At 37.5% G+C, this 15,798-nt stretch overlaps 1 protein-coding gene across 1 annotated transcript in view; it reads left to right on the top strand.

Moving 5' to 3' along the window:
• Positions 1-8,731, top strand: part of ada2b (adenosine deaminase 2b) — a 210,196-nt gene extending 201,465 nt beyond the window's left edge. Inside the window, exons 6-11 of the mRNA XM_007256036.4 lie at positions 4,543-4,670; positions 5,191-5,281; positions 5,469-5,577; positions 5,674-5,831; positions 7,568-7,770; positions 7,862-8,731. Of these exons, the coding sequence (XP_007256098.2) occupies positions 4,543-4,670; positions 5,191-5,281; positions 5,469-5,577; positions 5,674-5,831; positions 7,568-7,770; positions 7,862-7,955 (783 nt within the window). The 3' untranslated portion in view covers positions 7,956-8,731. The remainder of the gene's footprint in view (positions 1-4,542; positions 4,671-5,190; positions 5,282-5,468; positions 5,578-5,673; positions 5,832-7,567; positions 7,771-7,861) is intronic.
• The last annotated feature ends 7,067 nt before the right edge of the window (positions 8,732-15,798 follow it).

Raw genomic sequence — 15,798 nt, 5'->3', positions numbered from 1 at the left:
TACTGTTCCATAGTTAATAGGTAACTAAGCAGTAACTAAGCAGTAACTAATTAATAGTGCTGCATTAACACCTAAATATTTTCTATTAACTACCAGGGAGTACTGAATAATTACTCAGTAGATAGTAATGAACTAATGATTATAGTAGTTCACAAATAACTCCACAATAATTACTGAGACTTACATATCTCCCAGAGAACTACTTACTAATTATGTCTCCTTTATAATAACTATTCATTAATTACTGCTCAAATCAACATTAATTACTGAAAACCCTTACATGCCACCTGGGGAACTATAGATCTAAATCAGTCTACACAAACAATTCATATCAGTGGTGATATTAAAGGCATATTTGAGTGAGACCATTTGTAGTAGTAGTAACCTTAATTACCTTATTATCATCATTATCTTCCAAATATTAGCAACATATAGTAAAATACTACAGTGTGTCGTAATCTGCTTAAACCCCATTTTTGAAAGAAAACAAAAACTTAATAACGTAATATTATTACATAGTAGACATTATTTATGTTCTCCAGAAGACTCTAAGACTGACTGTACTCAATTTTGTTTTAATGGTCACTGCTTTAATTTTCAGCACCAACCTTATAAACGTTCATCTTCAGCATTGCAGTCTCACATAGACTTTTAGTGCGCATTATTAGGGTAATTACGGTAATTCCACAGCGCCGGACCGCTAGGCTCTATCAGTGTGTTTGTCTGCTGCTGCAGGTTATTCTATCAGTGGTGATATTAAAGTCAGTGACACCACTTATCATATATTAACCTTACTTACCTTAGTATGCTCAATATCTTCCAAATGTTAGACACACTGAAATGTGCAGTAGTCTGCTTAACCCCCATTTTTGTAATGTTCTGTCAGTGTGTTACAGGTGTTTATTCTAAACCTGTGCTCTTCTTCAGTCCTCCTGGAGATGTGCTCAGTAGAAGTGATGGCTCACATACAGCTTTACTTTAGGTTGTGTCCTACATCCTTATTCTGGGGGAAATCATGTTTAAATGAATAAATATTTGTGTTAGATAAAGGACTAGGCATCCCTGTGTTCTTCATAGATAATTAATAAGGGGTCCCTGTCTTCTTTTTTCGGGAGTTAACAGCAGCACATGGTAACCCATTACTAATTACTGAGGAGTTACTGTGTTCTTCTTTAGGAGTTACTGTAGATCATACCACAGTATTATAAAGTGAGAAACATGATAACTAATTACTAATTACTGAGGAGTTACTGTGTTCTTCTTTAGGAGTTACTGCAGATCATGTCACAGTATTATAAAGGGAAATATACATTAATAATAATAATAATAATAATAATAATAATAATAATAATAATATTAACACACATTTAAACTAGTTAACTAACACACACATAACCTAGTTAACTTAGCCAGTTAACTAACACACACATCTTAGCTAACTTAGCTAGCTAACACACATCCTAAAGCTGGTTAACAACCCACAAAGAGTCCTCCTCTGATCCGGGGGTAAAATCAGCTGGAAAAGATCTCAATATCTTGATTACTAGTTTATTTTCAATCAAATACAGAAATATGAAAGCAGCAGAGTTTCTCTTAATCCTCCTCCAGCAGCAGCAGCAGCACAGCAGAGAATTTACACGAAGGACCTAGAGAGCTGCGTCCGCTGTGAAATTACAGTCAAAATAAATCTCTGTGAGACTGCAAACGCTGAAGATACACTTTTATAAGGCTGATACCTAGTATTAAAGCAATGATTGTTACATTTTTACAGTCTTACAGACATTCTTAGAGTCTTAGATGCCTTCTGGAGAACTTATAATGTTGTTTTTTTCTTCCAAAAATTGATGGTTAAGCAGAGTAATACACACTGTAGTATTTTACTATATGTTGCTAATATTTGGAAGGAACTGAGGATAATAAGGTAATTAAGGTTACCACTACTACAAATGGTGTCACTTGCTTAATTCAAATATGCCTTTAATTAATATGCATTTAATTCAAATATGCCTGATTTAGATCTATAGTTCCCCAGGTGGGATGTAAGGGTTTTCAGTAATTAATGTTGATTTGAGCAGTAATTAATGAATAGTTATTATAAAGGAGACATAATTAGTAAGTAGTTCTCTGGGAGATATGTAAGTCTCAGTAATTATTGTGGAGTTATTTGTGAACTACTATAATCATTAGTTCAGTACTATCTACTGAGTAATTATTCAGTACTCCCTGGTAGTTAATAGAAAATATTTAGGTGTTAATGCAGCACTATTAATTAGTTACTGCTTAGTTCCTGCTTAGTTACCTATTAACTATGGAACAGTATTATAAAGTGTTACCACTGAGTAAATCAGAGCATTGGTAGATAAAACATTTCAAGAACTTTCCTGCAAACCAAACCAAGAAAAAAGAAAAACAGCTAAAGAATACAAATAACTGTATATACAGTGTCTTGCAAAAGTATTTTCAAACTTTTGCCACATTTCAGGCTTCAAACATAAAGATATGATATTGTATTCTTTTACAAGTGGGACACAATCGTGAAGTGGAACAAAATTTATTGGATATTTTAAACTTCTTTTTAGAAATAAAAAACTAAAAAGTGAAGCGTGCAATATTATCCCCTAGAGTTAATACTTTGTAGCGCCTCCTTTTGGGATTACAGCTGCAAGGCGCTTGGAGTATGTCTCTATCATTTTTGCACATTTTTGCCCCATTCTTCCTTGCAAAACAGCTGGAGTTCGATGAGGCTGGATGGAGAGCGTTGGTTTGTAAACAGCAGTTTTCAGCTCTTTCCACAGATTCTCCATTGGATTCAGGTCTGGACTTTGACTTGGTCATTCTAACCCCTGGATATGTTTATTTGTGAATCATTCCATTGTAGATTTAGCTTTATGTTTTGGATCAAAGTCTTGTTGGAAGATAAATCTCCGTCCCAGTCTCAGGTCTTTTGAAGACTCCAACAGGTTTTCTTCCAGAATGGTCCTGTATTTGGCTCCATCCATCTTTCCATCAATTTTAACAATCTTCCCTGTCCCTGCTGAAGAAAAGCAGCCCCAAACCTTGATGCTGCCTCAACCATGTTTCACTTTGGGGATGGTGTTACTATTCAGACACACAAAGCACTTTGTATTTAGGCAAAAAAAAGTTTAACTTTGGTCTGATCTGACCAGAGCACATTTTTCCACACTTCTTGTCTTTTTTCACGTCTTTGTTCTTGCCTCTCTTTCATAAAGACCAGATTTGTGCAGTGTATGACTGTCCTATGGACAGAGTATCCCACCTCAGCTGCAGATCTCTGCAGTGATCATGGGCCTCTTGGCTGCATCTCTGATCAGTTTTCTTCTTGTTTGAGCTGAAAGTTTAGAGGGACGGCCGGGTCTTGGTAGATTTGCAGTGGTCTGATACTCCTTCCATTTCAATATGATCGCTTGCACAGTGCTCCTATAGATGTTTAAAGCTTAGAAAATCATTTGTATCCAAATTCGCTTTAATTTTCTCCACAACAGTATCTCGAACCTGCCTTGTGTGTTCCTTGTTCTTTATGCTCTCTGCACTATAAATAGAACTCGTACATACACACGTATTTGTATGGAGACTTGATTACACACAGGTGGATTCTATTTATCATCATCAGTCATTTAGGTCAACACTGGATCATTCAGAGATCCTCCCTGAACTTCTGGAGTAAGTTTGCTGCACTAAAAGGAAAGGGGCTGAATAATTGCATGCCCCACTTTTCAGTTTCAGTTTCTAAAAAAAGTTTTAAATATCCAATAAATTTTGTTCCACTTCACGATTGTGTTCCACTTGTTGATTCTTGACCAAAAAAATCACAATGTTTGAAGCCTGAAATGTAGCAAAAGATTAAAAACGTTCAAGGGGGCAGAATACTCTTGCAAGGCACTGTAATTATGCTTGATTCCTTTTTTTTTTTTTTTACAGTAAAACTCAATGCTGTGAAATGTAATATGTGCTCTCATAAATACAGCCTTATTTTCATCAAAACCACTTTTGGCTACCAAAAACAACTTTTAATGGATATTTATTAAAATAAATATTTTAATACATGAATATGAAATTTGTTCCACAAAACAGAACCGCATCATTTTAAAGTTCTGAACAAATTAATTAATAAAGTAATTTTTAAAACCCACGTGGCTCCATGCCTTGTGTTCCTCTCTTCAGACATTCCAATTATAAATTAACATGCAGGGACAGGGACTGGATCACGTGTATCAAAATAAACCATAAACTGTGAAATTGTGTGACTTTCCAGAACTGGAACTGTTCATGTTTTTGAAAATATGATAAATTTAACGGGCACTAACCTAAAGTCTTTAAATTTATATTACTGCAGTTTCTGGTTGTGTAGACAAATACTTAAACAGCAAATAATGTTTGTGAAATACTGTACATGCATTTAATTAAAGTCTCAAAACTCATTTGCTGATATGTAACAAAGGTGCACTTGGTGGAAAAATGACATTTAGAATATGTACATGTCCAAGTTCTTAAGTTATTTATATTCACACTTTTGCATTTCAGACATATGAGCTTAATGGCAACATCCATGACAGAGAATGGTCCCTCCAGACATACAAAAACATCACAGAACAGTTCAGGCTGGCTCATCCAGACTTTATGGGGCTTCGGATAATCATAACAGTCCACAGGTAAGCCTGTGTGCAAGATCTCTTGGTGATTGTAGACCTGGGACATAGGCCAGCTACAAAGGTATATTATGCAGATATATAAGAAGAAACATATGAACAGACTTATATGTATGGTTCTGACTGGAAGTTTACATAAGCATCATAGTCAACGACTTTAATGACTTCTTTAAATACTTTTTTGTTGGAGAAAAGAATTGTTTGATAGAAAAACCGAAAGTGAATTAAAGTGCAAGTTTTTATCTTTAAATACATTTTGATAAATTAAATATGCAGGGTCAAACTTAGGCATAAAGGACACCAAATACTTAGTAATAATTTTGGAAGCCATCAACCAGCTCAGTTAAATGCATCTGTTTTTTGGCACATATCTAATTACGAAGCATAGTCCACATGTTTCCAAAAGGGTTGGGGCCAGGACTTTGGAAAAGCTTTTTTAACATGGTAGTTGTTGAGTTCTGCTTGTCTAAGAGGTTTCATCAAGTTGTAACACACACATCTCTTCTTTTGGTTCTGTGTACAGAGTGCTCAGTTTGTCTGTGGTAAAGCAAGCAGTAAAAAATGCCATACAGATGGAAAAACAATATCCAGAGATTATTGTTGGCTTTGATCTGGTAAGAGGCCTTCAATACTTTCTTATACATAGACATGTGTGTGTGTGTGTGTGTGTGTATATATATATATATATATATATATATATATATATATATATATATACACACACACACACACACATAGTTGACCATGACCAGCCTTTGGTTGTACCTACACTCTTAGTTTATAGAGTTTGTTTTATTGTAGGTGGGACGAGAAGATGATGGAAAACCTCTCTGGTATTTTCGAGAAGCGCTGTCAGTGCCTGGAGAGCTTAAAACCAATTTGTCCTATTTTTTTCATGCTGGTGAAACAGGTGAGTCCTCTAAACAGAATTGCTAAAAAAATGTTAATATTAAAATTGTTTTGTGTCCCCATTAGTGTGTGTGCGTGTATGTGTTTGTGTGCGCAGACTCAGATGGCACAGATGTGGACAGAAATGTTCTGGATGCTTTGTTATTTAACACCACTCGCATTGGACATGGTTTTGCCCTGGCCCATCATCCCCTAGCAAAGGAACTCTCCAGAACGAGGGGCGTGCCAGTGGAAGTGTGTCCTATATCCAACCAGGTATAGTCAGAGCAACAGGCTGATGACTGATTTACATTTAAGCCTGTTCTTAGTCTACAAAACACAATTGATATTACTGATATTACTGTCCCCTTGCCTAGATCTATCAATGAAATTTGTGTTCAGCTGTATAAAGACATTGCTGTAGTGGCATTTAAAATGACATTTTATATATATTATATATAAAATATATGTTTTTAATTGACTCACTAAATGAGACTGCAGAGGCACATGCTTGTCTTCCTCCTTTAAGCACTGGTTGTCGCATTCCTAATTAGTGTGTGGAATTAAAGTTGGGTACTAGTAAGGTATATTGCATTATTTAAAAATATTCTCTAATAAGGTAGGTATTTCAAAATTATAACATACATGATGTGCCAAATGATGAGTGATGTGTTCATTGTCCATCTACTAAATAATAACCATTTCGACAATTACAAAATATGAACAATTTAGCACAGCACTGAAAACACGATTTAAAATTTCTTACATTTACTTTGACTTTTAATTAATTACAGAGAGTATGAGCCCAATACATGTCTTCTACTGGCTCTATCAGCTTCTTGATTCAGTGAGGGATTTGAGATCACAAGTGTTCTGCTTAGGCTTGCAGTCTTGCTCTTTTTGCACTGAAATTCCTTCTAATTTTTTAAAATAATTGAATGCTACTAGCAATGTAGAGGGAGAGATATGCAAATAGTTTGCAATCTTTAAGGAACATTGTTTGTAATGATTAAAAAATGTCTTTAAATCAAATAATTAATACTTATTTTATTTGCCGCATTCATTTGAATGTGTTGCAGGTCTGAAATGCAGGAATGTATGTATATACCAAATTGAGATCAACAAAAAAAAAACATAAAATATCATGGGTTCATTCTGTTTGCAATGAAATAAAACTCAAAGGAAATGTCCCACCCAACGACTTCTGATTTTGGGTTGTAGCACAAAGCAAAGAAAAGCTCATTAACATATGTGTGTTTAAAGGAAACACAGGGTGGGGGTGAGGTGACTGGTAAAGTCACACATTATAAGACAGGTGGGAAATAAACAGACCCCTAGTACCAGTGAGCTGAGCAAATAGCTTGAATTATTCCTAATAAAAGAGAGCAAACAAACTTGAATAGTCCAGTCTACTAGATGTCTGATAAGTAGAGGCATGATGCCTACATCATTCTATTTACTCACTGCACAGTTAAACTGTTAGTAAAGTTATTAGTCTGGGATTAGCAATAAACAGAACACGTTGAATGTTAGCTGTTAAGTTACATCTAGGACCATTCGCTTGAATTTGTGCTCTCAGATAGAAGGTTTTATCAACTAAATGTGTGATTTCAGCCCTAGTTACCCAATACATAATTTGTATTGAGATATTTAGCCTGCTGTGGGTTTAAACATGACATAACCTGACATGTTTAGCCATTCTGTCATAACAAACACTCCACCACTCCAGTTAGTGGACTTCACTCTCTCAGGTTTTATTGTTAATACTTCTGTAGTAATAGCAGCTGTGCTGTACTGTGTGTACTCAGTGGCCACATAGAGGCCACATAAAATTAGAGACATCTGCGATACTTGCACAGCTTATGATGCTCCCCGCCATTATTATATACTGTATACGGCCCAGCCCTAAACAGAACTGCAAATGATTAAATTGGACACATTGAGAAAAAAAATACATTTTGCAATAATCCCAGAATAAAAAGCAGTATACTGATGGAGCTTGTGTGTTGTAGGTGCTGAAGCTTGTCTCAGATTTGCGGAATCACCCAGCTGCAGTGTTAATGTCAGAGGGGCATCCCATGGTGGTGAGTTCTGATGATCCAACCTTGTTTGGGACTACTGGACTCTCCTATGATTTTTATGAAGCCTTTGTTGGAATTGGAGGTCTGAAAGCTAATTTGGGGACGCTTAAGGAGCTTGCAATGAATTCAATCAGGTAGGCAGTGTTTTCTCTTATGAATTAAAGCTTTTTTAATAAAATAATTTTTTTAGGTAAAGCTAATGTTGTTTTTGTTGCTTGTGTTTAGGTATAGTTCGATGCCTCCGGTGCTGAAGAACAGAGCAATGGCCATTTGGCAACAAAAGTGGCAGAAATTCATAATGGAGAATTTACCACAGTGACAAATGAAGAGATGACATAAATTAACTTTTACTATACTTTATAACTTTCTTTACACTTGAAGACTTCTATTTCTGTTTTATCTAAAACAAAATAAATCTGCAGGTAGTTTGTGGCCATTTGACCATGGCTGTGTATTGGCAAGAGGATTCACGTCATCAGTTGGAGCCTGAGGTACACCTAATTATTAAACTATATAATGTTGTTTTCGATTGTTAAATTGAGCACAAGGCTAATTTTGGGTTCTTTTTCACGAGCGTGCTTGCTGTAGTTACACGCGGCCACCTGTAGATGGCGGATTTTAACATTTAAAAGCCTCGTTAAAACAACAACAATGTAAACACTCTGAATAAAAAGAAAAAACACAGAAAGTCCTCCAAGTTTCATTTAGACTTCAATATAATATAGATAAAATAAGATAATAAAACATAACATAACATAAAAAAGAATTTATTAATCCCCCTGGGGAAATTAGACAGTTCCAGGAACTTATATACAGAGACACACAAAGAACACACATCACAAAAACATACTAATAAGCAAAAAACAAAGAAAACTATTCAGTGGTGCAATTTTCCTCCAGTGTTTTGGATTAATAAATATGTTGGATTTAGGTAGGGTGCACAGCCCTGTTCTGTCTTTTGCCATTGTTTTTTTTTATTATCTGGCAACCCCTTGTAACTCTTTGATGTTTAAACTCTTAATTTAACATGTCAGATTTGTTGCTTGGAAAGGACTCGGACATAGTGCTTCTTTTTCAACGCTCCAGTCACAGACAACAGAGCCGTCTCGGTAGAGTGTCCTTTTTTGAATCCAGATTGGTTCTGGTCCAGGTGGTCATTCTGGGAGAGGAAGCCACAGACCTGATTTAAAACTGCTCTTTCTAGTGTTTTAGAGAGAAAGGGTAGTAGTGAGACTGGTCTGTAGTTATCAACCTGGGCGGGGATGAGAGAAGGCTTTTTAAGCAGTGGGGTCACATGTGCTTGTTTGAAAGCAGTTGGGAAAACACCAGAAGTTAAAGAGGCATTGATCGTGATAGCTGGAATGATTGCAGGTGCGATGGTTTGCAGTAGGTTTGAAGGAATTGGGTCAAGCGGACACGTAGTAGTCCTACTACGTGTTAGGAGAGCCAGTGTCTCGTTCTCAGTAAGAGGGGTGAACGAGGAGAAAGTGACACCTTCAGGAGGGATACCGGGCAGCAGAGCATGTAGTAGGACTGCTACATGTTACATCAGTAAACTGGTTGCTGATAGCTGCCACTTTCCCAGTAAAGAATGAGGCAAGTGTTTCAGCTGTATGGCAGGTAGCCGGAGGAGGAGGTGGAGGGTTGTGGAGTGTTTTAAATGTAGCAAATAGCTTCCGGGAGTCTGTGAGGGAGCTGATTTTTTTGTGATAAAATTCAGCTTTAGCAGTAGTGATGCTGGCTGAAAAAGAAGCCAGGAGCAGTTGGTAATTTTTAAGGTCTGCATGCTCTTGTTTGGAGTTTGGAGCGTAGTTCTCTGAGTGTGTCATTTTAAGCCATGGCTGTGGTTTGCTTGAGCTAATGGCTCGAGATGTAAGAGGACAGAGGTTGTCCAAACAGGAGCCTACTGTGGAGCAGAGAGTATCAGTGGCATCATTTACATTGAGTGATGAAAATGGGCCTGGTGGAGGCAGGCCCATAGTAGGAGTAGCTGTGGGTTTATTTGTAATATGAACATTGAGTTGCATGAAGTAGTGATCCGAGAGGTGCAAAGGAGTGACAGTTACGAGTGAAGATCAGGTCTAGATGTTTGCCAGCTTTATGTTTTGAAGGGCTTTATGTGTTGAAGGGCTTTATGTGTTGGAGGGCTGGGGACCTGCTCCAGGTTAGCTTTTTTTTAACACCTTGTTTACAAACTGAATGTAAAATTCTTTTTTTATTGTTGAAAATACTCTACTGTCTTTGAGAGCTCTCTGTGTAACTAGTAAACATTTGAATCACTGCTGATACACTACAGTACCATGCTATTTGTAGACAATTAAGTGTAATCCTCAGTGTGGATGACAAATATACTTACCATTTGTATTTAAATAATTTTAATAATTTCTGAGCAGCTCAAAAACATACAGGGGAAAGCAAGTTCAATGCAGGCACACCTCTTATGTCTCTGCTAAAAATATATGACAGAAATTAACATTAAAACAGTAATGGAGAAAAACTAAAACACTGGCTACTTCTGGTGAAATAAACAGAGCAGCTAAGGTGTTCCACAGATTGCTTTGCCAACTAACGCAACCCCTATAGATTGGCAGTAAAAGTGCAACAAATATCTAGCAAATGTAGAGTTTTAAAAACAAGTTTAAAATATATACTTCTTTATATTAACTGTGTAAAACTAAAGGAAATATATATTTTTAGAAAGCATAATACATATTTAAAATGATTAAAACAAATTATATGCAGCAAACATCAAAGTTCATTAGGTGTTTTTAAAAGTAGCTTAGAATCATAGGCACTCTAAAGTCACAAAGACTGGCTCTTGCAGGGTGCGAATTATACAATGACAATTTAAAAACAGGGAAATGGAATCCAGTACAGCGCAGGCACATGCTTCACTAAACTGAAGTCTTACAGTGCTTACAGTGTCTCGTAGGGGTGGGCGATATGGCTCTAATATAACTTCACGATATTTCAGGGTATTTTTGCGATAACGATATACTTGGCGATATAGGAAAACTAAAATAATTCATTCATTTAATTCATATAATATAATGCAGCAATTAATATTGCAGAATATTTAGTGCATGCATATAAACTGCAAACTAAAACAATTATACAATAAATACACCTAAAGCTTCACAGTAAATAAAAGACTATTTTTAAGACAGAACAGCCCTATTATCACGATATGGATTTTTAATATCACGATATTTCTGTGTCACGATATATTGTATATGATATAGTATTGCCCACCCCTAGTGTCTCGCTTGCTCACTGTAATGTCTACAGCGCGTGAATAATAATCCATTACATCAGCTAATATAGCACATACCACACAATAACCTTCATAGTCAAAAATAATATATTATACAGCAAAATCCACAATTAATCCTTCAAAAAAAAACACACAATGCTATTGGCTGCTACCTTTCATCGCCATTAAATTTGAATTCATATTCTACCAGATCTCTCCCACAGGAATCATTTGATTCTAAATAAATAGAAAATAACAATGTAATAGAAAATCCCTGTAGATCTCATCCACATATTGTGACACTGGGACTACAATATTAAATGTTAAAGGGAGATGTAGGAATGCATTTATATAGCTTGGCTAATGCCTTTCAAAAAGCTTGGCTATTGTTAATTTTCAAAGTAGTCTAATAAAAAGATTTAAACTAAGTCTTACCTTTGTAATACAGCAGTTTACTGTAAAACCACTCATCTAAATAACATACTCCTTGCTAGGTCTACTGCAGAGTATGAAGCTTTTAGTTTCTTGTTCACATTTCCCTTCCACCTTAAAACACATTTCCATTCCACCTTAACAGTTTACCTGCATTAAAACAAAATCCCTTTTTTTAGATTGTAAAAGATAATAGAGTGTTATAAGATATTTACACATTTCTGCTTAGGGTGAGCAGAAATCACAAACAGTCCACATAAAACAGAATGCGGATTCCCCCATTTAAATGTTCTGTTCCATCTTAAAATCGCCAAAAACAGCCTGAATCTACAGCCTGAAGCCTGTGTGCCGCAACAGCAGCATTTAAGGCGGAATGGTAAACTAGCAGCATTTAAGGTGGGACAGCAAATTCATGTGAGTTATTTATGTAAGGAAAAGTGTGTTTAAAGTTTATATTAAAATGGTTAATAGCGCGCTACTTACACGTAACGCTGTAGCTTAAGCGGCTTGCGTACCTCACCTCTGACGCAAGACACCTGACCGATAATGATCCAGCAGGCAGGTAGGCGAGAGGAATACTTATTAACATTGAATAATGGTATAATCCACTTTAGGGGTGCATGAAATCGTATCACAATATTCCTTCAGGCGCAGATACTACGTTGTTTTTGTAGTATTTAACATTATATGTAAGTTTATTATGTAAGTTTATATAAATGTTTTGACCCCCCAAACTATTGTTTTTATCCCTTTGGGGGGATTGAAGTTTTAAAGGGGGGGGGGGGGGGGCTCGCATGAATGTGATTATATGATGGCTACTTTTCTCCTGGACAGATAAGCTAACTGGCTATCTTATTCAGTCATATTACAACCACTAGATTAGATTACTAGGACTGGTGTTTAACTAATTTAAAAAATGAGTGTTCACAGTGATCTGTGTGCAGCTGGGATAATAAGACAGAGGGTATCTGAGAGAGATAGATCGGTTAGCTAAAGTGATCTGGACTATGCAAAATCCAATGAAATTGAGATGCTCATGGACAGTGACAGCAATTTAAATGACATTCAGCAAATACATATGAAGACTTATCATAGGTTCTATGAAGAGTTGAACTAAATGCAACTGTGATGTCATACTAGGGTAAGGATAAGTAAAAGGCTGATCGAGAATTTTGGTTTGAATCTAAAATTGCCTACTGTCAGCAATTTCTGAAAGATGTTAAAAAGTGGATTGAGGACACTAAAGAACACATAAAAGGAGGGCATTCTTATGACCAAGAAGTCGAACCATCAGACAGTATATCTGCTGTGTCTGCAAAGTACAGGTCAAATAGCTCTCTGTGTGATCTCTGGAAAGTCATCTGCATCTTCTGCCTCCTCAATGTGCATGAAGGAAGAAGCCAACAGACCAGCTTTAATAGCTAAGACTGCAGCCTTAGCACAAATACAGGCATTAGAGCTAAAAAGTCACAACTGAAGGCTGAAAAGCAAAAATTGGAGATTGAAACAGCTCTCGCCATGTCCAATGCAAAAATAAAAGTGTTTGAGCAGTCTAAAACATGTACATATGCAAATGCAATTGAGGCAGAGCCAAAACAATGTATGCCAAAGCAAGAATGTTATGGTGAACATGATAAAAATGCTTTCCAAGGTAAGTCAAAGGCCAGCACATCATCAGGTGCCAGACCCAAAGAAGCACAGAGTACAAAGCTAGAACTTTGCCATATCACAGAACCTTTGTCTTAGACCAGCGGGAGGAGAGAGCTCTATAAAGTGATGCAGCAACAAACTGATATCACCAAAATGCTTGCAAAGGACCTGGTTATTCTGAGGCGTTAAAGCTACTTAATAAGAAGTATGGAGACAAATTAAAGATTGCAACAGCCTTGCACTAAAGTCTGAAGATGGAAAGGCTCTAAGAGCTTTCTCAATGTTCTTGTTGAGCTGTTGAAACACCATGAAAAGTGCTGAATATATGGAGGAAATAGACAGTCTGACAAATATGAGGCTGATCGTGTCAAAACTGCCATATAAAATAAGCGAGAGGTGGAGAGCTTGTGCCTTTGAGTTACAGGAACAGGGGCAAGGAAGAGCCAGATTCAAAGAGCTGTTAGACTTTCTGGTGCGTCAGGCAAAGATCATGTCAGATCCTCTCTTTGGGGACATGGAGAGTGGAGCAACAGACAAGAATACCAGATATCAACAAAGCAACAAGTTAAAGAGGGACGGAAAGAAAAGAAGCAGTTTTGCTACAAGTGTTATTCACATCAAAGAAGACCAAAGAGTCATTAAAACCCAGTCCAATGTCTTGTAACCCTGCGTTCACACTGGAACGCGACGAGTCGCTTGTGTCGCCCAGCGTTTGTCGCTTGTGGGCGTGTCAAGCTCAACGCGCGCGTGTATCATGGTCCAGCCTCCGACAAGAAAAAAGGCACAAAAAATTAATCGCTTGGCCACTTTATTCTACAGCTATAACTCCCAAACTTGCTGGACTCTTGGGCGTTTCTGTGATTTAGCTGCTCTGGAAACGCAGCCGTTCACCTCGTTCAACAGAATGAAAAAGCTAGGAGCCAATCGGGTTAGAATGTCGCTTCACCGCATCATAATTCATTTGCATATACTTGAGAAAAATTCAGCTCCGTGTCGCTTGTTGCTCTGTCGCTTGTCGCCTCTCGCGTGTCGCCGCGACAAATCGCGCCCTGCCATAGTAAATGAATGGTCGCATGTCGCTTTCCAGTGTGAACGCAGGGTAACAGTGCTTTCAGCCAGCCATGTTTGCTGTGTAAAAAAAACATGTTCTTGAAGATGTGAGTTGTGAGTTCAGTCATGAGTTCAGTGACAGATCATTCAAAGAGAAACCAGTTTTTGAAGAAAAGTGGGCTTTGTTTTGGTTGTCTGATTAAAGGACATTTAAGCAAAGATTGCAAATGGACACTGTCGTTGAGATTGTTCTCAAAACCATCCCAGCAATTTACACATTTCAAGACAAGAAAAAGATACAAAAGACCAGGAGTCTATGACAGAGGTGAAAGGGACTGTAGCAGAGAATGTTCAGGAAAAAAGACTGAGCTTATGTTGAGCACTATGAGTTCCAGAATGCAAGTGCAAAGCTATGTCCAATCAGATTTAGAAGTATGTGGATTAGAAGAAAGCAGCTTCACCAAGCTGTTCAAGTGTTCACAAAAAATATGATCCCTGTGTCACAAAACAACATTCCTCAGCAAAAGGACATTGATAGGTGTCCTTACCACAGCAAAGTAAAACTGTCTCAAATTGACGCTGAAGTCAAACACCTTATAAGGATCAAAGGATACAAGTTTTTGGAGGCATGGTGGGTAATTAACAGCAAAGAAAATGGACCATATGCTGTCAAGACCGCACTTGGTTGGATTATGAATGGTCCATTTAGAGAGTCAACTGAATCTACATTGAATGACAACATGAGACTGTGTGCTACAGTCAACCGAATTTCCATGGAAAATGTGGAGCAGCTACTTGTACAGCCGTACAACCATGAATTCCCAGAACGCACCTGTAGGGACAAGCTTGAGATATCACAAGAAGACAACCAGTTCATGGAATTGGTGTCTGCCTCTGCACATTAAATGAATGGACATTACTACATTGGTCTTCCCATAAGAAAGGCTACTCCTCATATGCCGAACAATCATAGCGTTGCTGTCCAGCGAGCAATTAACCTCAAGAGAAAACTTCAGAAGAATCCTGTGCTCCATGAAGACTATTCAAACTAAATAAGAAACATGGTTCACAAAGGATATGCAGCTAAAGTACCAGAGCCACAGCTGCAGCGTCAAAATGTTAAAGTTTGGTACATTCCACACCATGAGGTATACCTCCCCCCAAAAAAACTATGTGTGGTATTTGTCTCATTAAACAGTGAGCTTTTGCAAGGACCAGACTTGACAAATTCTCTTGTTGGAGTGCTCACTCACTTCAGGAAGAACCCAGTAGCCATTATGGCAGACATAGAAGCAATGTACCATTGGGTGAGGGTTCTTGAAGATGACACTGATCTTTTGCATTTCCTAGTGGTCAGAAGGAGATTTCAGTCAAGCTCTGACTGAATACAAGATGGTTATACACGTTTTTGGTGCTACCTCCTCATCTAGCTGCGCCATAAAACTGCACTTCAAAAAACTGTTTTTTTAAACTCATCACGTCCTCGACCAGTGTTTTGTAGTTTTGAGTCTCTACAGCCTCTGTAGATCTGTATCTGTCTCTCACCCTTAGAATAAAAGCTCTGATTCTGATCTTCCTCCTGTTCTCTCTATATGAGTTTAGTGGAGTGTAGGGAATATGAGTACCTCGCATGTGTTTATAGTTGTTTGGACTACAGTTTCTCCCTGGTCGTGTGAGTCACGTCATGCGTTTTCTGCCGCAGTACCGCTTGCTGCGAGGTCCAAGTTGAACCATGTTGAACTTTGATGCGGTGAACGGCAGCGCATGCGGTGAACGA

The sequence above is a fragment of the Astyanax mexicanus genome, chromosome 2 (genome assembly GCF_023375975.1).
Source record: "Astyanax mexicanus isolate ESR-SI-001 chromosome 2, AstMex3_surface, whole genome shotgun sequence".
Lineage (NCBI taxonomy): Eukaryota > Metazoa > Chordata > Actinopteri > Characiformes > Acestrorhamphidae > Astyanax > Astyanax mexicanus.
Note: the sequence above shows the minus strand (reverse complement) of the source record. Positions and strands in the feature narration are given on the sequence as shown.